At 47.6% G+C, this 26,098-nt stretch overlaps 2 protein-coding genes across 7 annotated transcripts in view; one reads left to right on the top strand and one right to left on the bottom strand.

Moving 5' to 3' along the window:
* CNNM2 (cyclin and CBS domain divalent metal cation transport mediator 2) overlaps positions 1 to 1,968 on the top strand; it is a 198,271-nt gene extending 196,303 nt beyond the window's left edge. The window contains exon 9 of the mRNA XM_075072943.1: positions 21 to 1,968. The gene's annotated coding sequence lies outside the window, so the exon portion shown is untranslated. The remainder of the gene's footprint in view (positions 1 to 20) is intronic.
* Positions 1,969 to 20,450: 18,482 nt separating this feature from the next.
* Positions 20,451 to 26,098, bottom strand: part of NT5C2 (5'-nucleotidase, cytosolic II) — a 96,368-nt gene continuing 90,720 nt past the window's right edge. For all 6 annotated transcript variants that reach the window (XM_032786091.2, XM_075072944.1, XM_032786094.2 and 3 more), the window contains 2 exons: positions 22,465 to 22,641; positions 20,451 to 21,495 (listed from right to left, as the gene is read on the bottom strand). In XM_032786091.2, the coding sequence (XP_032641982.1) occupies positions 21,253 to 21,495; positions 22,465 to 22,641 (420 nt within the window). In that variant the 3' untranslated portion in view covers positions 20,451 to 21,252. The remainder of the gene's footprint in view (positions 21,496 to 22,464; positions 22,642 to 26,098) is intronic.

Below are 26,098 nucleotides of genomic sequence, written 5' to 3'. Positions count from 1 at the left end.
TCCCCCTTCCCTTAGCCCAGGTGGAAAGCACCTTCTCTGTGGTTGTGGGTCAAGTCTGACTCCATAGTTACATCTGTGCAAACGCGTTCTGAAAAGGTGCAGTATTTCACTGCAGCAGCTCCTTGTGGGAAGCCAGAGTACGTGGCTGCTGCGTGGGGGTCTGCCCCATTTGCTTTAGGGCTTAGGAAGCATTTTGCTGTTTCCTCTGAGAAGGGGCCACAGATGGGTCCTCTGTGCCCTTCAAGGAAAGATGGCATGGGGAAAGGCAGTTCGTGGCCCCTTTTACAGAAGGCACTCTAGCCCTCTGGAGGGCAGTTGGTAAAGTCCCCCAAGGGGGAATGGAAGTTCCATGCATGGTATTTAACATGTGGAACCGTGAGACTGGGAAATTCGGCCCCAAAACTTAACTCCCTCATTTTTTACCTTTGTATTTTAAAAAATGCTGCTGCTTTTTCCTTTTAAACCATGTGCCTGTTGTCTCCTTCAGCGTTTTCTGGCCCACCCGTTGCCTCTGGCACAGCGCTGCGAGAGAACCGCAGCCACCTGTGGACGTATGTGCCACACATGCCTCGGATGGAGCTGGCAACGTACAGGTTATTTACAGCACCGGATTGTCTAGCCCTAGCAGCCCCCCTTTAACTGTCTCAAGGAGGGTTGCTAACGTTGCACCTTTTCTGCCAGAGCAGAGGGGTGAAATGTTATGATGTTAACCCACATAGAAGAGAGATCTGTTTCCTTGGTCTGGTCGCTTTCATTTAAGCTGCCATTGTGCCCTAATGTTCCTGATTGTGAACCACTGTTGACAGTGATGCATAGCATGGTAATCCTGGGCTGCAGTATGCTTCATGTCAAACCTGCTGAGTTAGGGCAGGATTCAAACGGAAGATATTCTCTGCTGGGGAGATTTCTAATTTGATTGGATTTCTGGTTTTCATACTGCATTGTGACTTTTTAGAAAATATTTGTTCCCCTGTAACACAAACCACAAAAGCCATGTCATCCCAAAGGCGAGTAACTCCTGTCTCTGTCCAAACTCTCCAGGCTGTTTTTGCATAACTTTTCCCTTCACTCTTCCAAATTTGGTAAGAGAAGGTGAAGTAACTTTCATAAAGCTAGTTGGTCATGGGTGTGATTTTTATGGAAAACGGACATCCTTGGTAGGGGGACAGGAGCTCCCACAAATTGGCTTCAGGGACAAGGAATGCTGTCTTTCCATAGACTGGCTTCTGTGGAAAAAAAGAAAAGCCAATCCCTCTGCTGTAAGAGTACATGGGACTGTTGAAATGTGAAGGGGGACACAGTAGAGATGGGCTTCCGAGGGAAATGGCTACCGGGGCATGTGGCAGGTGCCAGTGCAAGCAGAGGGACGACACGCCCAACTCAGGAACCAATCTTAGTTTTTGAACCCGTGTTTGCAGAAATAGTGTTCCTGCTGCAGTGGAAATCCCCAGAGCTGCTTCTATGCCGTAAACTTCCTACCAGAGCAGACATAGCGCTATGTGAGTCTCTGCTTGGCTGTCCAAATTCAGGGGTGCTCAGGTTCTAGATGCTACGGTACAGAGCTATGCATACCCAAAGCAGAGCTGTCAATCAGTCACTGTCATGAAACAAGGCGCTGGCTGAAAGCTTTGGGAACCATTGGACTTGACTTCAGTCCTTGACCCTTTGCAAGGCTTTGATTTGTAGAAAGGATACGGCATCATTCAACATTGGCTCCTGTGGCCTGTATTGTTTCCCTCTTCCACCTGCATTGAAGTGCAAGCCGAAGTGCAGAATCCAGTTTATTAGCTGGTGGTCTCTGGGAGGCAGGAGGGCATGTCACCACGGTTTCCTATGTCAATACACTTTTTGCACAAAAGTTCTTTGAAGTGAGGTTTTCAGCACTAGTATCTTAAATGCACAACTGTGAATTAATTTTTACACTCCTGTTGGGTGAATCCTGTTTGAATGAAATGAACCTGAATCTGTTGTCACCATGATTTTTAATTCTGTGTATTGCCAAATCTTTGTAAAGAGTGAAGGAATGTTCTTGCTTTATAATGAGAATCTCTCTCTCCAAACAAGACTGACTCTGGTGGCATGGAGATCAGATGAAGCACATAAGCTCTGAGTGTGGAGGTGGATTTAACATATAACCTTTCCCTCTGCAGACCCTACTCACAGGTGAGAGTTTCCAGGACCCTCGTTATTCTACTTGCCACATGTCTGCATCCCAAAATCCCTGCACCGTGGGAGGCCCTTCCCCAAGGATTGCTTAGGACTGGGTTATAGCAGAGAATGAAGGCCAGGATTAAGGTACATTGGCAGAGGTGGTGGGATAGCCCAGGACTGGCATAGCCGGTGCAGCCTGAGATTGATGTGCATTGTCAAAACTAAGTGGGGAACCCAGGATTGGCATAGCAGGCGGTACTATAGATCAGGGATGAGGTGCATCAGCAGAGCTGGATGGGGCAGGCTTGCACGGTACTTCCCTGCCTTGGTCGTTGCTTTCATTCCCATACAATTCTCTCTCTGACTTCTCCCGAACCATTTTGTGTCACTGTTCCTATACTGAGCTCAGGGTGCTGCCCAGTATTGTTTCCATATGTCGCAGTCAAAGTCTAACCTGGCTCCACATTTAGCAGTGTGGTGGTAATGCCATACGCACACATTTCCTCCAGACTGTCATTCCTGTTCATATGCCGTTGGCGTTCACCTCTCCTGGGGAGAAGGCAGGTGGGGAGGGGAAAAAGGGAATGGCACCTGGGAGACTCACTAACATCTCCCAGTTGCTGCTCCTTACCCCGCAATGGGCAGCACTTAAGCAGGCTGGGATTTGGCCTTGGAGGAGGTGTTGTAGGGAGCTGCTTCTGTGTTCTGTTTGAAAGCAGTTCAAAGGAAAATGGAGTGGCTGATTGGACAGCAGCAGTGCTCCGCCCCCTTTGGTTGCCATGGTGCTTCATGTGATCTCTGTGGAGCTTAGCTACAAGGGAAGTGGTTGTGAACAGCAGATGGCAGCATTGTCTCCTCGCTAGCATCCTAGGTAACTACCCCGTATAACAGAGGGGATGACCAAGTTCTCCAGGACCTGCTGGGAAATGCAACTTCCTCGTGCTGATATAGAATAGACACAAATCATTTCCATATGATATATGTACCATATGTTATAGGATATCGAATACACAAATCATTGGTTTAAAACTAGTACCTGTGTACCAGTTGTTACGTTATCCAGTGTCTGGATTAGTTTAGAACTAGCAAACTTGGGGAGGGGTGGGTGTTACCATTACAGTATCTTTGTTAACATTATAACTTGAGACTTTATACCGAAGGTGTCTGACTGGCATTAATATGTTATCTAGAAATTTGTATATTGTAGACTTTGATGCCATAACTGGGGTTTGCTCAATAGCACTGTGTGAAACAGACCTTGGACTTGCTGTACGTCATGCTGCTTTGGCTTTGTGTGTGTTGTTCTTTTTTTAGGCTGTCCATCATGTGGCTTCAAAAGGATCCAAAGAAGTATTTAGTCCTTGGATTGAAAGAACAATAGGGGTTTGGCCTGTTCTGACAGGGAAATAATCATCTTAGAATCAGAATATCAGGGTTGGAAGGGACCTCAGGAGGTCATCTAGTCCAGCCTCCTGCTCAAAGCAGGACCAATTCCCAACTAAATCATCCCAGCCGGGGCTTTGTCAAGCCTGACCTTAAAAACCTCTAAGGAAGGAGATTCCACCACCTCTCTAGGAAACCCATTCCAGTGCTTCACCACCTTCCTAGTGAAAAAGTTTTTCCTAATATCCAACCTAAACCTCCCCCACTGCAACTCTGTTACTCTGTTGATGCAAAGTAAAAGCAGACCCAGGTAAGTGGGCTATTTAAGCCGAGTTTATGGTTGCTGTGTTTCACCAGAGCAGCACAAAGGGCAGAGTGTACTGATGTAACTGTCCNCTCATCCCCCCTCATTCTTCTCTTCTGCAGACTAAACAATCCCATTTCCCTCAGCCTCTCCTCATAAATCATGTGCTCCAGCCCCATAATTATTTTTGTTGCCCTCCGCTGGACTCTTTCCAGTTTTTCCACATCCTTCTTGTAGCATGGGGCCCAAAACTGGACACAGGACTCCACATGAGGCCTCACCTTGATAAGTGATGCCAAAGGCCAAGTGGTTTATCCTGGCAGAATTATTGCAAAAAGTAGCCCTTAGTCTGGTTCTGACTAGGGGGCAAAGTGAGCACCTGTGTGGGAGATCTTAAATGAGTAACTAGCAAAACTGCTTCACTGCTATGGTGTGCGTCTGCGCATTAGTCCCGGTGCACCTCCCTTTATGGTCTCTCTGGGGAGAGCTGCTTCTGAAGAGTTGCTATCCCAATGGCACATGGACACGATGCGGCAACTTGCATGTAGCAAGTGAGGACTGGCATTGAGGAGCCTAATAGCAATACATAGGCTTGCCTCATTTAGCCCCTCCGCCAAATTATTATCAAGGTTTCTTCTCATTGCCCTGCTTCTGCCTCTGTCCTCCAAAAGGCCACTCTTCATGTTCTGTTTAGTCTCTCTGCCTTTTGCTTCCCCGCTGTGCTAGCTGCGCACATCAGGAGGGCATGTTCAGCATCATGAGGTGCATTCTGGCTATGGTACTTCCCTCTCCTAAATAGCACAGGTTAGATTTTCAGTTTGGATTTCATGTGTTTATTGCTTGTCTACATTAACACCTGGGAAACTGAGCTTGGGGTGGCTAGAGCATACCTTAGGGGAGAAAGGGAAAGACCTCACCAATGCAGGAAATCCCAGCGTCTTTCCCCCTGAGCTGGGGAAGGTGAATGTAGGAGGCATGGAACTAAAGTGATGCATCCAGCCTCTTGCCCAGTGAAGAAGCCTGGTTTGAGATGTTTACCTGTCATTAGCACTGACTTCTGGCTCAGGTGTAAGACACATTAGACGTCGTCTGAACACCTAATTTCTGAGAGTCACATGGAGCCCTCTCTTCCCTCCTACCCATCCCCATTCACATGCTGCTTTAAAGTCTCACCTATGGATGGGCTCAAATCCTTAAAAACCTACAGTGTGTATATTAGTAGATTAAACTCCATTGCCTGGTTTTGTTCTTGTCATATCTTCGTCTGCAAGCCAAGATGACTGTTGGTCATTTTTGCATCCCTTGGGTGTGATTCCATTATAACACTTCTTCACATTGAGATAGGATTCTTGGGATTTCTGATTCTCCTTCCCCACCCCAAACTTATTGTTCATGATTTCTCCCGAGACTTTTAAGTTTGAACAGGGCTGCCAGCTGGAATCCTACAGAGTAAAGTGCCTTCCCAACTGCTGTGAAAATGCTATTACGAAAATCTAATTCAGTTTTAGCCAAGTGCTTGCTGTTGAGTCAACTTTTTCCTCTCCTCTAAAGAATGGTTTGGAGGGTTATGAAGAAAACCTGTCTGTTGCAGAGTGGTGGTTGAGATTTTTATAGACACTAGTAATGGAAAGTCAGAGCCATAACATCAGCAATGGCAAAGAGGCTAAGTGAACAAAATCTGAGATTGGAAGCAGCTGTGACGCTCAAGGAGTTACTGGGATGTGCTGGTATCTCTGGAGGTCTCCCGCCTTTGTGAGGCAGTGTTTGAACATAGGGCAAATGAAGTCTGGTTGGCTAGCAGCATTTGTTTGATTTGCTTCTCTTAGAGCAAAAATTTGTTTTCTTCTGTGCTGCAGATCTCAAGTGCCCCATTCTATGCAGAAGTGTGTCAGCATGCGGGGGACGTTGTGAATTGGAGTGACTGCAACACCCAGGTAGATGGTGTCAGGCAGGTAACCTGGGTTTTACACTTGTCATTGAAAGTGTAGATCAGGGGTAGGCAACCTATGACACGCATGCTGAAGGCAGCATGCAGGCTGATTTTCAGTGGCACTCACACTGCCTGGGTTCTGGCCACTGGTCCGGGGGGCTCTGCATTTTAATTGAAGCTTCATAAACGTTTTAGAAACCTTATTTACTTTACATACAATAGTTTAGTTATATATTATAGACTTATAGAAAGAGACCTTCTAAAAACGTTAAAATGTATTACTGGCATGTGAAACCTTAAATTAGAGTGAATAAATGAAGACTCAGCACACCGCTTCTGAAAGGTTGCCGACCCCTGGTGTAGATACTTGCATTAATGCCTTCTGGGCCCATCCATAGGTCAGTACCTCCAGCATTAAGAAGTTAATTAGGTTTGTGAGCATGTGTTTACAAAGCAACAGACATGTGGTAGCTAGAGAATCTCCAACACAGTTCCTACTCGCTAGGGTCCATGTTCCACAGTTGGGCTGGGAAGGTTTTTGTTGCTGGAGTCTCACTTAGGTAGTGCATTCTGTCATTCTGGATAGTAGTCTCTTGGTACATGGATGCAGCATTCTGACAGTGCTGCTGCTCTGACTCTGTCTAGTTCCCTGCCGTCCTCCCACTACTTTGGTGGAGTTTAGGGGGAAGGAGAAGAAACGCTGCACATCTAGCCACATGCAGTTGCAGAAGGCTGTAACTGAACTGTTCTGATCCTCTCCCCACAATAACTGTAGCTATCAAAGAGGGAGGGGACATCACTCAAAGATTTGCTGTCTTAGCTTTGCTGCACACTCACATGGTGTTTGGATACTGGGAACATCTCAGGACCTGCTCCTCCAATGCTAAAGGTCATTTTGGAGTCCATGGGAGCGATCCTCCCTGCCAGGGGTGATAGACTTAGGCTAGCAGGGCTTGTGCCAGCACTCTGAAAATAGCCATGGTGGAGTTCAGGATCTGAGCTCTAGCCCAAGCCATGACTCCAAAGTGCTGTCTACACGGCTACTTTTAGGGCACCAGCAAGCTCAAGACTTGTCGTCCCAGGCTGGGAAGCTCGCTGCCATAGGCTCCAGAACACCTGTGCAGGCATACCCTTCAAGTCCGATCCTGCATTTCCTGGCCTCAGAACTCCTGCTGACTTTAAGGGGCACAAGGATTGTAGGATTGGGCCCTAGGGGGTGAACTGCAAAGCTTTTGTTTGTTCTTAACACTACTTGAGATCCCAGATCAGTAACTAAATCAAGGTGCCGATGTCTCCATAGCAAATCAATTTAATTTGGAAGCCAAACAATTGGCGAATATGCTCCTCTGTCACTTAACAGCCCAAGACCTCTGGTTCAACATTCAGCTCTCTCTCTGCAACAGCAGCTACATCTCCTAATCCCTAAAACCAAACCATTCCCCTGCATTTAAGTCTTACCTTTGACTACATATTGAAGTCTGTACTGTTTTTCTTTGACTTCCATTCATAAAACTTTACTTTTTTCTCCACTGAAAAGCTTTGAAGTTCACCTTTAAAACGTATGTTCACAACTGTTTAAACTCACACAATTGTCTTTAGATTATGCTGCTATTCCTAGGCCTTTTCACTATGTCTTATTTTCCATCATATGTGGTCTTCAGTAATTGTATTATATTGTACATTACTCCAGTTTTTATCAGAGATGTAGTATTCTGACTACAGTATTTCAAATTGTGTACATAAACTCGAATAAGCACAAATGAAATCCATGAACCAAGTGTATACATTTCATAAACCAATTGTCATATGAATGAATGTTATAATTATTCCAATTGTGTTGTAGATTTCCAATCTCTTTTATTTATTTTGTACCTGATTTATTTGTATATTTTGTGATTTTGTTTAAAGGCGTTTTTTTCTGCTCTTTTTAGATAAATGATGATTTTTCTGTTGAACATTCCAGTTTATGCATTTTCCCTTCTCCATGTTTCATCTTTATTTTATTTAAAGGACAGATTGATAATTTCCTCATTATGAGCGGGGCTGAGGACCTGGAATCCAGTGATGGCAGCAGATCAGGATTCCTTGTTGATCACAGATCATGATGAATGTGTCCCCAGCTTGTTGCTGCCCTCTAACATTGCCAAGAGTGTCAGAGGGGCTGATCTCACTCCCACGGAAGTCAGTCTTGCCACCGGCTCTTGTGGGACTGGATTGGGCCCAGCGCTATATATGTTAGAGACAGAAAAGACTCCCGCTAGTGCATTCCTGTCTCTCAGAACATTGAGGAGATGGCACTGAATGCAGGCTGACTAGCTCTGGTGGAATGTTCCGCCAGGACACTTCTAGCAGGAGTGGCCTTTTCTTCCAATATAACAGATTTGTTTGTCATTAAATATAAGTGATATGTAATGTGCCCCTTATGCTGTGTACATTGTAGGCTCTGCATTAATGTCATCTAGAAAGCCAGCCAAGGGACTTGGGATGGGTTGCACAGCTGCTCGGGCAGATGTGTGTATGTAGAGTAGTGAATAACCATGTTACATGCCTGTTATACCTCTCAGACTTCATTCACATGATCTCTACCTAGATTGCAGAACAAGGTTTGATGGTAGAATTCCATAGAAGCTTCGGCTGTGCAAACCCAGGTCTCCAGTTGAGGTAGATGGTGCATGTGGCTACTCTCTCTGCCCACACTCCAATTCTCTTTCCACACTGCACTGCTCCAGAAATGGCTTTTACTTGGACTCTGTTTGCTGAAGAAGGTGGCATTTGTTTGGCTTCTTCCCTGGAGCCATCATATTGATTTATCAGATGATGTTCAGGTGAAGGTTGGCCCACACCAGCTTTGGTGCTCGCTCTCAGTGAGTGCTCGTATTTGTGACTAGTTCTTATACCTCTCAGCTCCCTGTGCCTCACATTCCCTAATCATTTAGCCAAGTTCTAGTATTTAGGGCTGTCGCTCTTACCTCCCAGGAACCTTTTCTTTTAATAACATCAAAATAAAATTGACTAGGACAGAAATTCTCAAGCAGCCCCGTTAGGATTGTCTTCTTTTTAGTGGAGATTGTTTTAATTCTTCGAGTGCAATATCCTTCACCCACTTGTGGCTACTAAACTGGAAGGAGCGTAACGCTGCCCTGGAGTTGTCTCTCTCTTTTTCCGTGCACTGAATTGTCAGTCCATCCCTAAGCATTATCTTGATGATGTGCGTCTATTCTTCTTGTTGGTATATCAAATAATCCCCTGCCTTACTTCCTGTCCTCCCTCCCCCTTGGTACTGCAACTGATGGTATCAAAATCTTCAGCGAAGTTTCCATGGTTTAAACAAACAGGTTTGTGTTGCGGGGCCTGGAGTTGGTTTCCAGTAACTGTCATTTTATACTCTAGAAAAGAGATGACTTTAATAGACATGAGTTATAATTAAAGCGAGCGGAAAAGTCAGCTGACTGCTGCTTAATGGCTGCTAAACGCAGTTCGGCTGGCTTCAGAACTTTCATTCTCCACCGGTCTTCATAACCGACAGGCCTTTTGTGTGCCTGCATGCATCACTTTCTGCTGAACATCCCCAAGGACACACAAACAAAGGACTGTTTTGCATTCAGCCTTCTGCTCCAGTGAAACAGGGACTGGCCTTCGTCGCTGCTTGACCATCCAGAATTATACATGCTCTGATTCTTAAAAGAAGGGTACTGTATCCAGAACAAGGGGTGACAGCCCGTTGGCTTTTAATCAAGGGACTTTTCATGACAGTTAAATGCACAGGAGCCAGACTGTCTTGCAATGGCAGTGTTCGACTCGCATGTACTAGTGGAGAAGCAGCATCCCCTAAGATGACAGGTCTGTGGCTTCCAGCCATCGCTGTGAGCAGCATGCAGGTGGTGGAACAATGTGTGGCACAGACATTGGGGCCCAGATCCACAAAAAGGTAGTTAGGCTCCTCACTTCCACTGATCTCAGTGGAAGTTAGGAGCTTAAATATGCTTGTGGATCTGGGCCTGGGCCTAACACAGGTCAGCATCACCTTTTCTTTGTAGTGCAGCTGTATTGTAGCTTCCTTATTCCTGGAAATGATGATCTGAGAACATCTCTGGTTATCCTCAACAGGGTCCAAAGAACTTCGTTGGCTATAGCCTTAATGGATCACGTATGTAGGTGCTGCTGTGACTTGGAAGATGGCCACAGTCATTTTCACGCCCCCAGGAAAGTTTGCTTGGCAAATCTTGTTTCCAAGTATCTGCGGGGGAAGGAAACTTACACTGCAACATCACTTTCTTCCCATGGTGCACGGCACTGTAATGTCACTGAGTCAAAGCCTGGAAAGTCACATGGCTGTTTCAGGTTCTTGGCCCAGCAGTGTGCAATAAAAGGCTAACACACTCTAGCTTAGTCTAGACATTACTGTGAGCTGGACCTGCAGGAAGTTCGCTGAAGCTGGAGCTAGCCGTGGAGCTAACTGAGGAGCAAGCACCTAACTGAGTTATTTATAGCCAGCACTGTAGTGAAATGAAAACTGACAAATGTTTGTTCTTGGGGGGAACAATCTACTATTGTTGGTTTTAAGTTAATCTGAATGCTCTTTCACCTGCAGTAAGGACACTGTCTCCCTGTTGTGTTTAGAGATGTTTTCTCCTCTGCACTATACCTTCTGGCTTAACCCTAATGCTGCGGGATCGTGAGGTGTGTCTGGTGTTCACATTGGCCTCTGATTTGAATGGCCACTTTAAGGCATCTTGCTACAGCCTGCCCTATCTGTGTCTTTGTGGGATGATGGTAGTTTGTCTGGAGGCAGTGATCATGGCACCAGCAAGAGGTGTAGTTTTGAAGGAGAGAATTGAAGTATCAGCTGCCCAGTTGTCATAAAACCAAAGATGACAGAAACCTATCGGGTGGGTTGTCCTTTATTGGTCATGGAATGCGAATGTTCTGGATCCTCACCTAGGCTTTAGGAGGCCCCACTTTAATGCATATTCAATGCTGCTTACTAGTTTTATGAAGCTAAGATACCCCAGTTATGCGTGGCAGAGGGGTTCTTGGCCCATGTACAACAGTTCCCACCCAATGGTAGCAGAGAGACAAGACCATTTCCCTGTGCAATGTTAATGTCTGCAATGTTAATGTTGAGTTTTGAACGGTGGCCACTGTAGCATTCGTATGCATCAGGAGAAATGTTCCCATTCTGGCTGCGGGGAGATGGGAGAGACCTTGTTCAGGGCATCTTGACCCTATCGGGCTGTAGTTCATGTCCATTCTTAGGAGCCTGTTTGTGTTCCTGCAGCATATTACACCAGCTATCATATCGCTCTGCTGGGGAAAGCTGTGCATCTGCTCTTCTGGCTGACCACTGCCCAGGCAGTAGACTTGAGCTGTGATAAGGCCCACTTCCAAAAGTAGCATCTCTCGGCTCCAGCCCAGCTTCATCACAGGAATTCTACTGAATGCTTTTCAGGCAAGAATTTCATCTTGCAGCTTAATCTCCAAACAAGGCCAGAGCAAGGGGTGTTTGGAATAGACAGATGTATGTCCCAGGAGCTAGTTTACTTGGGAAAGGGTTGACATGCTAAGGCAAGATTTGGCTGCTTGCTGCTGGACTGCCAAACTGTATCAAGCAAACAAGGACTTGAAGAGCAAGAGTAAAGACTTGCTCATTTCCTGGGTTTATGAAAAGCTTCTTCAGCCAGCTTGGAACTTTATGGCACATGCAGGAGCAGAGCAGAACTTCTTGTGGCACAGGGAGGGATCTAAGCTGCAGTCACTTTGTGAATGTTCGTCTGACTCTTCCTGCCACTTTCCCAGCAGCAAGTTAGGGTCAAATAGTTTCCATAACTCCAACTCCTAGAGGAGGCTTCTCCACATCACATAGTCATAAACAGTCTGTTGTTTGGAAGTGGGCTATTTGTGGAGAGCATTTTGAAAGACGCAATATTTTAAGCTGTTCCATCATCCCCAGGAAAACTTCAGGGACTCTCAATCTGCTGAGCTAAAGCTTAAAAAATTCAAATGTCTGAACTTGGAGAACAACTTTTAAACATAGTAAATCCTGCCATGGCCTCATCTTGAAAGGGCCAGTGACCTTTCAAATCCTTCTTGCTCACTCTTTATTTTTTGTAATATCTTCAAGCTTGGAAATTACTGGATCTGTCAGAGTGGGGTACAAGAAGAGCCCCTCCCAGACATCTCCTGATTCCCACAGCAACTAGGAAAGGACGATTAGGAGTCTCCATGGGCCTAAGCTACACAGCCTGGATCTGGATCCAGAACGTAAAGGGGAGAGATGCAACCTCCATGATGCTTGTTAGACCAATTCTGCAGCTGCGGACCAGCCCCAAAGTCAGATCTAGTCCAACTTCTACCCTGGTGCAGGTGTTAAGATTTCACTTAAGGGGACAAGGTGAAAATAAGCTCACTTCAGTGCCATGGCGATTTGGTTACATTCCCTGTATAGTGTGCCTGTTTCTTTCCTCCAACTCTGTATATGGCTTCACACATCTTGGTAACAAATCTCCCTAGGCGCCTTGCAGCCCCAGCTGCTCTGATCTCTCCAGGTGAATTTGTTCTTGGGTCTTTGCCCTCCTACAACTGTGGGCTCAGCCCCAGATTTGATCCTGAGTCACTTTATACCCAAGAAACACCTGACAAAGTGAGACTTGAGCTGCCAAAGAGGGCACAGAATGGGGGCTTGGTTTTTAGTTGACTATAAAAATTGCTGGAGCCCTTGACTGGACTGCAGTACCCAGGCAGCAGCATTGCTTAATAACTGCAGGTGCTGCAACATCGCCACCCCCAGCCTGGCATGCTGGAAATGCTCCATCCAGTTTGCAAAACACCATCTGTGAAACGTCTTGCTGCTTTTCATGGGACAGATTGTGATTTCCCCTGTCCCAGCCTCATGCCCCCTGAAACTAACCTACCTTGTCAGTTTGTTCTAGCCTGATCAGTGGCAGCAACATGGCTTGAACTGTGTTTCTCAGCTCCTGTTTCCTCTCCTGGCTGTGCAGCAGTACAATTCACTAGGCTTGTGCCAGGGCTTCCTGTTAGTTTTGCTGTGAGACAGCTGCTGCTTTTAAAAGGGAAAGCTGTTCAAAATGCAGGAGCTACTCCCCACCCATAACAATACCAAGGTGAATTGTACTGTTGCATTAACATCAGTCAGCTACTTAAATGGCCATTGATGTCAAGTAGGTAAACAGGTGAGGAGCCTGGGAACCATGCTAACCAAGGCCAGGATAATGGTGACATGAGCTAAGCGGGGCATGGGCCTCTCTCTGAAATACAGAGCAAAACCTTTCTTGCTTACAGCACTGGAGTTACTTCAACCATTTGCTAGGACAGTGGAGACCACTGCTCAAGCCTCTAGTCTTTTTCGTCTGGTGGGCACCAAACGACAAGCTATAGAGGACCGTGACCGTGGATGAGCATCCGAGAAAATTCCACCAACAAGCGGCAACGTCAATAGGCGCCACCGCTGAAATGCCACTGAAAAGTAGTGTCATCCACTGGCGTCGCTGCTGAAATATCGCCGAAAATAGGCGGCATTTTGGTGACAACGCCTCTAGATGATGCAGCTTGTCAGTGGCATTTCGGCAGATGCTCATCCGCCGGCCAGTACGGGACCCAACCCCTGGGCTAGAACATGGTGTCTCAACCCATGGATCATGTCCCAAAATTTGGGGTGCCGAATATGTCAAAGGATCATTCCAGCCAGGCTAAATTTGTGTGTGGCACTGTGTCCTTACTCTAACAAATTTGACCTGTCCAGCATCCCATATGGGGGCCCAGTCAAACGTTACTGAGCGTTACTGCAACCTTGGAGGTCGCAACACCTGGAGCAGGGAGCTAAGCCCAGCCAGTGCCATAGGACACGAGTCACCACTGGGGTCTGCACAGAGTACTTAGTTAGTACGTTAGTGTGTCTAATATATAGCATGGGTAAGACATATTTAGTACGTTATATTTAGACATATTTAAGTCTCTAAAGCTATTTATTGGGGGAGCAACAGGCCATCAAGGTTTGCAAATGGGTCTTGCGCCCATAAAAGGTTGAGAACTACTGGCTAGAAGAGTGAGCCAAGAACCTGGGCTCAGCCCATTGGGTGCCCTAGGGAGTGTTCAGATACGAATACACACATTGGATTTTTAGGTCTATGATTAACCAGCCAGTGGTACTAAAGAGTCTGAGTGCAATCGTGTTGCTCTCACCTGTAAGATTTACTTTGAGAAGCAAAAAGAGGGGTGAGTAGGATGTCAGTGTAAATGTTTTTGGCTTTCCTTACTGTAGTATGAAAAGGAGGGGGAGATTCTGCGGGTGCTGGAGAAATCCCACTGCACTAAGTGACGCTGGCTCCAGCATACACACAGCACCATGGGTTAAGCTTATCACAGTCAAGAGCTGCCTTTCAGACAGAAGCTGTTGAAAGATCAGTGCTGTTTGGATTGGCTCCTCAATCTGCTGCATGTGAAGCCCCAATTCTGGGTGGGGTAGGAAAGTGCTGAAGCAGTGGGATATTGTATCTTCTACAAGATTGTCTAGTAACCTAACATCAAAGCAAGCTGGCCTTGATCCTCCAGGCCAGCCACATGACGTCTGCCATAGAAAGATGGAACAGCTTTGGCTCAAGTGCCCATTCCAATACTGTCATTTCCCCAGCAGCCTGCTTGTTAACTCTGTGAGCGATCTGAAGGCCATAATCCTCTCACGCTCCATTTTATTACTCATGAACTGACCAGCTGGCTAGGCCCACTCCTGCACAGCACAACTTATTGTAATGTATCCTGCCTCTCTCTTCCAACACACCAGGTGTGGGTGCACAGGCTGTGACTTTCACAACCCCTGAGCTGCCATACAGTGCTATATTCTGTCCTTCAAGAGAATTCTCAGTGTTCAGTGTCTGCAACCTATTGGCAGAGAGAGATCAATGAGAGATGGAAGAATTGACTCTGGCTTAGAGCAAGACCAGTGGAATTCCAGCAGGGGGCAGCATACGCCCAAGAACCCTACACAGTGAAAAGAAGGACCAGAGGAACCAAATCGTCCATGGATGGTCAAAGAGGAAGCCAAGGGCAACTCTGCCAATAGTGAATGGAAGCCCCTCCCTCACTCTGAACAGGCAGATGGTAGGGAGAGAGGAATGGTCCATATTAGGGCACTGGTCTTTCAGAACTCCTTTCGGGAGACCCCTCTCCCCAGTGTGGCTACTGGAGCTGAATCAGACCTTGCCTAAACTCCTGTCTCCTGCAGCCTGTGGAAGGACTGGGACAGCAGTGATAACAGAGCTATCTTGTGAACATGGAGATGGAGGCTGCTGGCAGCTATTCTGTCCTAGGACTCAGCCTATATGCCATTTCTTTTCAGCAGAGGGATGGTGTCATTTCCCCCCAAAAAAGTTCATTTGGCTATCCCACCTCTTCCATGTTCAATGAATTGTCACTGCCCACACACTGAGGCTGTGCTAATTACACATCCCTCAGCTTATGGGCCTGTGACTGGGCCTGGCAGCAGAGTGACAGATTAATGAGCTGGTTGTGGGGCTGAAGGGTGACAGACTGCCACATTCCCTATCTGCTTCCTAACATCCCTGCTGGGGCGCAGGTAGCTATGTCTAAAGGTGAGAGAGAATTTCAGTACCACGGTTCATGCAGGACTTTGCTTAGGCAGCGGTTTGTCTAAATGAGGTGCCTACCTGAGCTGATATCCTCTGACTTTTCAATGGACCATTGAACTGATGGTCTGAAACAAGGCTGAGCAAAGTCAGCCCGCAGGGAGGCAGGGGTGACCTTTGTACGGCTAAGACTGATGTGGACAAAGAAATTGCGCTGTGGTATGGCAGGGTCAGGCACAAAGTGTGAGATGTGCACACATGTGGGACTGTGATCTAGCCCTGACAAAAAGAAGGACCAACCCTGAAAATCAGCTGGGCCACGTCTGTGCTTGCATGACCAGGAACACTTTCCGTCCGGCCCGTCTCCTTCCCCCAACTCCTTTTGGCTGGAAGATTGACCAATAGATTCCAGGCCCAGATGGGACCATTGTGATCATCAAATCTTACTTCCTGGTTGCACAGACCATAGAACTGCCCCAAACTAATTCCTAGAGGAGCTCTTTTAGCACAGCAGTCACGCTTGATTTTTTACAGTTGTCAGTGATGGCAAATCCCCCTTGTTCCAATAATTGGTTACACTCACTCTCAAAAATGTATGCCTTGGGTCCAGTCTGAATTGGTCTAGTTTCAACTTCCAGCCATTGGATTATGACGTTCCTTGCTCTGGTAGAGTGAAAAACTCTGTAGTAACGACTTATTCCCCATGTCATTGCTTACAACTGTATGCAAGGGTTGTCTGCAAGAACTGCTTTGGCAAAGCAGCGGGATGCACCTGAGGACTCAGTTTTGACTTTCTGTTGCATGAGTTTATATAATGGTGAGTAAATACCTTAGTCAAGAAGTTTCTTCAACAGGAAGAACTGGTGGTGTAGCAGGGCTCCTCTTGGTGCATCTGTTGGTTGAGCAAGAGAAAAAGTCACCCTGCTTTGTGGGGGAAGGAGAGTGTTGGCCTGTAGTACTTCTGGGTCTGCTTTGATTGCATCCTGAAGTGGTCCAGGATAGGAATTTGGTGCTGACTTAGTTGTGTCATCCTTTTTTACCTTTGGGTTCTGTGCACTGGGGAGAATGATGTAAATTATATTAGGGGGATTATACCGCTCTGCTGTGGACAGAATCATACCTTTTGCCTGGCCATTCTGTGAGCTCCCTCCCCCTGGGAGCCATTGTCCCAGAAAGATGAACAAAGTCTGCTCCAATTCCCTTGAGATTAGAACCTCAAAGGGACTGAGGTACTGCCATTTCAGAGCTGTATGTTCAAAATGTCGAGCCTCAGGATCCCTGCTCAGCTGCTGCCTAGGCTGAATTTCTGTCAATAAAATCCCCAGGGCTTCTAAGTGGCTGGCAGTGATCATACACACAGCCACATTGGTCTTCATAGTGGGACCTAAGACCCAGAGAGAGCCTCACCTGCATATCCCATGTGTGGGACCTTAGCCCATGTTTTCAGAGGCTGCCTAACAGCATGGATCCTGCTCAAAACACCCCTCATTGCATTGGCTTCACTGCTGCCTTCTGTTAGCTCAGGGATTAGAAGCACACCTCCAGCCTCTAGGAGACCCATGTTCAATTCCTTCCATGGCCTGCTGAGTAGGGATTTAACTCTGGTCTCCTGCATGCTGGCCTTTGGTGTATTCTTCAGCTGATCTCTGTCTGTCTCTCCTGTTCCACTTGACATAAGGGTTTGGACTAGCAGGTGAGACTGACTAGTCTGAGGGTTAGGGTGCTCACAGGGAGGTGGGGAGTGTGTGTGTTCAAGGCACTGTTCCACATGGCAGAGGTGGGAATTGAACCTGCATCTCGTATCTGAGGGGTTAGTGTTCTAACCTATGGGCTAAAGGGAACTGCCTCCTCCTCCTGTTCATCAGAAGGGGCTCAGGCACCAATGTTCCAGGAGCTGGTTCATGCCTCCCTCTGGCCTGGACGTAGGCACCTAATTCTCTTGCAGGAGGGATATTTGTCCTTGGCCTTTCCTATTGGCTAGTTTAGGTGGCACTTGCCTCAGCTTGCTGTGGAGCCCTTTCTTCCATGCACAGAGAGCTTTGCCTCGGCTTTGGCCAATTTGCAGGGACAACGGGTCGGACAAGATTCTCAGTAGGGAAATCTTGACTGGCATCCAAAGCATGCGCCTGGTCTGGGCCTGTCGTTTGTACGGCTGACTTGAGAATACCCAGGTCGTAGTTTATGGTCATCTAAAGGAAGACACCTGCTGTCCTGGCAGCCAGTACAAACACCAGGGCAGGACACCTAAAGTTAGGTGTTGAAACACTAAGCCTACATCCTCTTTGTGGATCTAGTCTTTTGCTCCTTCTGAGCTACAATAAATGAGAGTAACTCCTGGATGTCTTGCTCCTTTGCAGCTGGCTACAGTCTTGGAGGGCTCCTCCTCAGACGGTCTGACAAGGAGAGAGGCTAATCAGAAGCAGAGTCAGGGGGAAGCTATTCCTCTTCTGTTAGTCTGCTTCAGAGCTGGTGGCCACACTGCTTTTGGTGCCACCAGCACTGGAATTGAACCAACAGTAATGGAAGGAAGCAGGAACAAGCCCTTAGTTTTGGGGTTTGTTTCACAACCTTCTTCTGTGAACAGACTCTTTAGGGGATAAGCTTATATATATTCAGTAGATGTGCATGTGTATAGAAAACTCTTTACAGGCATAGGGTGAGTTCTGTCTACACTACTGTAGCCAGTTGTACTTTTTACAGTTATTCAGTAGCTACGATGACTCTAGGAAGATTTCAGGGCTTGCTTGCAATGGCGCCTGGTCACTCAGAGAAAAAAACAGCCTCAATAGGGTTTACATGAATGAGGCTTCAGATAGCTCAGTTTAAAGCAACTTGTATAATTACATGAACTGGGAACATTATCATAAAAATCTGCTGGATCAGTTCTAGTGTTGTAGGGATCAGTAATACAAATAATTACAAAACTTCATTTCCTGGAGGGGGCGATGTTGCACTTCCCAATGAGACCATCACTGAACTCCAACAGCAGACGAGCTAATCTTCCTGAGGTATTACTGCACAACCGTGCAGTGATGTGATTCCTGAATCCAGAGTGCAAACAGGCTTTTTGCTTTCATTTAGGCTAAGTTTTGAATTCTGTTTCACAGGAGGAAAAGAAAGCATCAGGTAATCTGCACCGGTAGGATATTTATTTCATATCAATGGGCAGTTGTCTGATTTGTTCTGAAGCCATATGGAATCATCCTCACTCCCACAAACCAAGACAAAACAGTGTCACTATGAGGGCACTGCCTTATGAAAGGTTTAACTTGAAAATTTACTTGAACACATTTGATCTGTGCTACATTAAAATCTGGGTAAAATCCCCAGCTCTGCTGGAGCAATTGGGAAAAACTCCCTTGATCCTGCCCCAGCTTTTCCAACAGGAACATTTATCCCCACCCTTCCACCCCACCAAAACATCCCTGTTTTCCGTTAAATCTCATGTGGCTTCAAGGGACACCGCAGGAGGCTCTGCACCAGCTCTGATGGCCTTTTCCTGGTCTTAGACAAACACTGGGGCGTGTTTAGCAGTGGTGGTGGGAGGAGGTAGACATGTATCCTTCTCCCCATCATACTCACTAGAACATGGAGGGCAACCAGTGCCATAGAAATGTCTGACCCAGTTACAGGAAGGGGTGGTCTGCGTGTAGCTGCTGGTGAGAGAGCAATTATCTCACAAATCTTTAAAAATAGTTTTTAAATCCATTCACTGTAAACCTGTTCCACCCCTCTAACCAGGCCAAAAAAAACCGTGTAGCTGACCTGATAGTTTCACACAATATCACATCTCCATTACTGAATGCAATGGCTTAGTGTCGATTTTTATCCTTGCTCTGATTGGTGTGCCCTGTGTAAGATAGCTGATTTATGCACAGGTGCAATGGTGGATGAGGCCAGAATCCATCCCCTTTGTATGCAAGGACTTGCTCCCAGCTTACAGTCTAGGGTCTGAAAAAAAATTAATTAAACCAAAGCTCATTTCCCACCTCTTTGGGGCCCTTTAATCAGTCAAGTTACCATCTTAATTCCCTGAACATGTCTTCTGAGTCCCTTTCAGGAAGAGGCTGGATACTGTCCTCCTTAAAACTTAGTGACAAAACTGCTGGACAACATCTCTGAAAACTCAAACACTCTGATGGTTTCCTGGCTCGCCAACACGGTACCTAGCAAAATCTCTCCCCTTCACCCTGTTCAGCTGTGATGTGACAAGGACACCTTCCAGCAGCAATGCATAGACGAAGGGATAGGCCAATACTACTAGAACCATCATGGTTTATTGACTTGCAGGCCTGCCCTCCCAGCAATAGCACCTCCTGCTGATTTGTTTTTCACTGTATGTTACACTGACATAAGATCAAATGCAATTATGAGATTGAACCAAAAGGTCTAATTCTTTAAAATCAGGCCCCCTGTTCTGTACCTTTCACAAATGAATGGCAGTTTGGAATAAGCTACACCGTACCCATGACAGGTAGTAAATGCCACTGCACAGTTAACACAGCTGTACTGCATACCACACCTTACAGGGAATGGTAACATACAAGGGATTTGCGTTTAAGTTAACACCAGATGGAGGTCCAAAGGGCACAGACAGGACACGGAGAACTGTTTGCAGGACAAATGAAGCAGACTGCACCATATTCATTTCTGAAATGGAGGTACAGCCTGCAGCAACTGCAGGTGCCAGCACAGGAGCCTGGAGGCTACAGCTATCTTGAGCCAAATCTCTTCCTCTTGGCTAAAGATGAAGCATGCATGTTGGGTCTCTATGTGCTACAGCTCCATGTGAAAGATGGGGCAGCTGCAAACTGTATTGTGAAAGTGTATGGGTCACACAATTGGACCAGCCATGCAGAGTGTGTGTGTGTGTGTACACACACACGTTTGGCTTTTCTATCTTTGGGATACTTTGATGCTTTGCTTTCCTTTCTTAAAGCACAGCAGAGAAAAAGATATCAGAAATTAGGGAAAAAAAATAACTAACATTCAATGTAAAGATACAATTTCAAGCTCCTTTGCTAATAATACTGGTTGAGAATATAGGGGGATTTGAGGAGGGGCGATAGATGAGAGTATGGCACAAGAGTCACTTGTTTTATAAATGTAACAGAAATCATGCATTACATGCCAATGATGAAAGAATTAAGTCTCTATCCACCAAGGGGAAGACAGCAGACTTTCTGACAAACTCAAAACTACTGAATGCTAGTAAGTACCGAAATCCCACTGAAATCAGTTATTGCCAGAGTAATGTAGAACATTAAACCGCGCTTATAAGGGGAAACTTGTGCTTAGCAGAGGGTAAATTCAATGCTGGAAGCCATAACGTTTCCCTGGATAGAACACAGTATTTGGTAGGGGGAGAATTTGTATCCAAAAAAGCTGAGAGTTAAGAACAGTGGCACAACTCGCAGTAGGAGGATTCTTGTCAGACCGTTTTGTCTGCTATAGGGCACATTGCATCCTTCCTTCTCTACGGAGACTGTAGAAATTCCAAACCATTCATAAGATACCGTTCAATGAAAACCAAATGAACTGCACCAATGGGAAGAAAAAGAGAAAAACCATGCAGCATCCCTAATATGTAACAGGGGAGGCATTATAGACAACACTTGTGTGCAGTCCAGTCTGAATACACTGTTAGAATCTCCCGTAGTGCAGAATCCATTGGCATTTTGAACCGTCTGCAAAGAGCAGATTCACAAAATTAAAAACAAGGGGCTCCTTCTGATTAGTTAATTTTAAAAAGTTTTTGGAAACTTTCAAATTGTGCCTTTGAAAGAATCACATCCATTCCCCCTGGAACCAAAAATGGGAATCCACTCCCGCTTATCACTGCCACAATCATGTTTTGTCTTCAGAGAGGCTTCCATTTTTCCTTCCTATTCCTCTTCTTCCTCCTCTTCCTCTTCTTCATCATCATCCTCATCATGGCAATGTGTGATTTCCTGAGGAGTCTGGGGGAAGAGGTTAGGTGGTTTAATCTCACTGACTGACCGGGTCAGTTGATGCCGTTTGTAGTCGGAATCTTTGAAATCCACTGAGGTGCGGTTGCGTGTAGCCAGAGGTGACTCCTTTTCATTAATGTCAACATGAATGTGCTCCACCGTCGATTCATGTGGCATCTATACAAAAACGAGAGGGAAGATTGGACCTGCCTTAACTGTCCCAGGAGAAATGCTTCTGTAACAGATGCTCTCATTCTTTCTCCAATATATGCATTCTCCAATACTAATGAAAAGCAAAGCATCTGAAGTTTGTTAAACATGCTGTACTGATATGTAACCCTTGTGATTGTGACCAGAAAGGCAGGCCCCACCATGCTGTGCTTGTAGCATTACAGAACTAATACTAAAATGCAGGCATGGGGGCTTTGGGCTGAAACTGACCCTAGAGAAATAGTTTTCACTACTCTTTGAAGCACATAGCTCCTTACAGAAGAAGATCAGTGACTTTTCATGCTAGCCATTCAGAACAAATTGGCCTGTTATCATCTGAAGCTTCCTGAGATAGCACAAGCCTGTGACATTGACATTAATATTAACATCAACATCAGTACTGAGGGCCAATAATATAGCCCCATTACAGCTTATTGGACTCTCCCATAGGAAAGCCCGTGTGGAAGACAGCAAAACTGGTAACTAGATCCAGTGTTATCCCTCTGTATGTCTTCTCGCATCACTGCATGCCTCCCCAACTCTGTGCTGTTCCAGATCTGATTCTGAGGATGAGCTCCATGTCCTTTATTCTAAGCACCAGTATTTTTCTTTTATAATTCCTCCTATCCCCACTGAGCAGCCATCATTACTGTCTCTGGCTGGGAAGGTGGACAGCTTCTGGGGTGGCCAATGTCATCCTAGCAAGTAAGAGTCCATCATCCTCCACTAAAGAGCTCAGACACCTCCATAACGAGCTTAAGCGCCTCCAAGCCATAATATGAGAATGTGAGTTTCCTATCTCTTCTGCACTACAGTAATAATATCCCCGAGTCCTTAATAGTGTTTATCTGGTTCTGCCAACACCACTCACTAAACAGTTCTAATGGCATTTGCCTGTCAGGATTGCTGCTGGTTTCTCAGTGGGTTACAACTCACCAGTACGTGGGCAGCTCTGAAGAGGTAGCTGAACGGATAGTACAGGAGGTTGATGAAAGATGCTGCATAGAGATCTGCATAACGCATCACCTGGCTGGCAAAGAGGGTCTGTCGTGAGCCGCTACGGAACAGGCTTCCCATCATCCCGTAGCACATGTCCATGTCGTGAGTCACTTTCTACAAGCAAAAGGCAGATTAAATGCTCTGGCTGGACAGAGAGCAATGCAAACTCAAACAGAGAGACTGGGAAAAGATTGTCACGTTAACTGGAACATTCTGAGTTCCTGGGCTGCTCAGATTCTGCAGGGGTTCAGAATAGAAAGGCACTTAACAGGCTGTGTGTGTTCTAATAGCAAGACCCCACAGAGTCCATATTCATATCTAATGGGGGGGAAAGCTGTACTGGAATCAATGACATTTCATCATACCTGCAGCCATCCTACCAGGCTGTGATGTCATCTGAACAGGGTTTGCCTGATCAGTAGATGGGAAACTTCCAAGGGACACCAAGAATGCTGCAGGAAGTGGTGACAGAAAGCCAGTAGGTGGCCCATCTGAGTCAATATGGAATCAATGCCCCAGAATGGTATCAAGGGGCACTATGCTTCTGCCACCTTTAGATCAGGCATAAAACCAAGGTCTTGACCATGGCATTCTTCCCAACAGTGCACGAGCTACCCCAATGTCCTGGCCAAATTCCAACTGGGGTAATAACCTTCTGTCTACCTAAAGCTCCTTTTTAATTTCAGTTGAGTGTGATATACTTACTTCTTCTTCGAGTGATTGCTCATATCCATTCCAGTTAGGTGTGTGCGCACCGTGTGCACGTTCGTCGGAAGACTTTTTACCCTAGCAACACTCGGCGGGTCGGCTGGGCGCCCCCTGGAGTGGCGCCGCTATGGCGCCGAGTATATACCCCAGCCGACCCATCCACCCCTCAGTTCCTTCTTACTGCCCGCGTCGGTCGTTGGAACAGTGGAGTGTGGCTTAGCTGACCTCCACCTCCCTAGCTACTCGTAGTTTCTCATTGTTACTGTGTACATAGTGTTGTTCTCGTAGATATTAGAATTAGTTGTACGTTCTTAGTATAGTTAGCTTGGTACTAGTTAGTGGGGTTTGGGGCGTAGCCCCTTCCCCGCACCCGGGGCTGGTGCTCATGCCCAGCTCACCGGGCTTCAAACCGTGCTCGGCCTGTCACAGGCCGATGCCGACAGGAGACCCACGACTCCTGTTTGAAGTGCCTCGGAGAATCGCACTTAACAGCTAAGTGCTCGATTTGCAAGGCTTTCAAGCCACGAACTAAAAAGGAGCGGGACATCAGACTGAAACAGCTGCTCATGGAGGCGGCCCTGACTCCGCCACCTTCGGTACCGAGCGCTGGTCAGTCTGTGAGCAGGAGCGCCGCTACAGCACCGGATCGCACCGGTATGCCTAAAGACTCTCGGCACCGGCCATCACCGGCACCGAAGTCAGCTCCATGTCGCTCCCTCTCTCTGAGGTCGAAGAAGGCCAAGACTCCTGCTGCTTTGGCAACGCCCATGCCGCAGCCAGAGAGTGCGCCCAGATCGGACCGCCCGGCGCCGATACCCGCCACGGCACCGACTAAATCGGCACCGTCGATTCCGGTCCCACAAGGGCCATTGAGTCTGGTGCCTGATAGCTCCCCGGCGCATACCGCGGTAGAGCGCACCATGCCATCCACACCAGAGGCGTTTTCAGTGGCGAGAGACTTAATCGCCCTAACGGATTCGGCACTGCCTCTACCCCCGGCACCGCCGGTGTGGGTAATCCAATCTCTGGGCAACCCGACCCTGACTAGACCACCGTCTGTCGGCTCAGCGGACCGGCACCGCTCACGATCGTGGTCCCGCAGATGCTCCCGGTCGAGACGACGCTCCCGCTCTTGACGCCACTCGCAGTCCCAGCACCGTTCTCCTACACGGCACCGGTCAGACTCACGGCACGGTCGGACTCACGCTCTCCACTTCACTATTCGCGGCACCGCTCTAGTTCCCGGCACTGATCCAGGCACCGTACCTCTCGGAGCCGCTCATGCCGCAGGGACTCGAGATCCCGGTCGACCTCCCGGCACCAGTCTGGTCGCAGGTCTCGATCACAGTACCGTTCTGAATACCGGCACTGGTCCCCGTTAAAGAGGGGAGCGAGGTCCGTCGGAACCTCAGCCCAAGGTTTCTCCGCTCCTCCATGGCCATCCAGGCAGACGTCAGTATCCTCCCACGCAGACAGTTATTATGACTAGGACCGAGATACGGAGGTACCTACCAGGGTCTTCCAGGAGGTCCGGGCTCAGGACACGGGACCTCAACATTGGTCCTTTTGGACACCCTGGGCGTACCATCAGGCCCAAGGTGCTCCATTGGCCCAGACCCGCTCCGCTCCCTCAGAGCATCGGGCGCCAGAGGCCACCATTAGCCGTCCCCCTCCAGCTGGGACAGAGAAGCAGATGATCCATCCGCTAGGCTCCCCGGTACCGCTAGAGCAGGAACCAACCCATGAGCAAGAGGCCATTCAGGACCCTCTCATCCCCGGCATGTCATCCTCTTCCTCTCCAGATGAGGCAGTGGCAGGGACCTCATCATCAGGGCCCCCACCGATAGATCTCAGAGCCCATCAGAATCTCCTTAGGAAGGTAGCGCTCAACATCAATCTCCCAGTAGAGGAAGTCCCAGAGGTCGAGGACCCAGTTGTCAGCATCCTGTCTGCAGATGCCCCCACTAGGGTGGCTCTGCCTTTCATCAAGACCATCCAGGCCACTGCTGACACCTTATGGCAGTCCCCAGCCTCCATTCCCCCTACGGCAAAGGGAGTTGAGAGGAAATACATGGTACCCTCTCGGGTGTACGAATACCTATATGTCCATCCTCCTCCCTCCTCATTAGCTGTCCAGTCGGTCAACGAAAGGGAACGCCATGGCCAGCAGGTGCCAGCCCCTAAATCTAAGGAGGCTAGGCGGATTGACCAACTGGGCCACAAGGTGTATTCGGCAGGTGCCCTGCAGCTCCGGGTGGCCAATCAGCAGGTTTTCCTGAGCCATTATAACTACAACACCTGGGTGGAGGTGGGTAGGTTCACAGAACTACTACCCCCGGACTCTCGCCAAGAATTTGCCGCATTCCTTGAAGAAGGGAAGAAGGTGGCTAGAACCTCCCTCCAGGCTTCTCTCGATGCGGCCAACTCGGCAGCCAGAACTCTGGCCTCAGGTATCACCATGAGGTGTATCTCATGGCTCCAGGTCTCCAACCTGCCACCTGAGCTCCAATACACCATCCAGGACTTACCCTTTGATGTCAAGGGTCTGTTCTCTGAAAAGACCGACCCCAGGTTGCAGAGTTTAAAGGACAACAGGGTCATCATGCACTCGTTGGGCATGCATACGCCTGTGAGCCAACGCAGACCCTTCCGGCCTCAACCCCACCGGCCGTACTTTGTGCCTCAGCACAGACAAGACTTCAACAGAAGGCGCAGGCGGGGTGGCCGTAGACACCAGTCCGGGCCCCAAGGGGGTCAAAACCACGGCCCCCCCAAAAGCACCTCCGGGGCATGGGTCTACCTTTTGAAGGTGCGCACGAGGACAGCGTACCAGTTTCAGGACAGAATCCTTCTCCTCCCTTCT

The sequence above is a fragment of the Chelonoidis abingdonii genome, chromosome 16 (assembly GCF_003597395.2).
Source record: "Chelonoidis abingdonii isolate Lonesome George chromosome 16, CheloAbing_2.0, whole genome shotgun sequence".
NCBI lineage: Eukaryota > Metazoa > Chordata > Testudines > Testudinidae > Chelonoidis > Chelonoidis abingdonii.
Note: the sequence above shows the minus strand (reverse complement) of the source record. Positions and strands in the feature narration are given on the sequence as shown.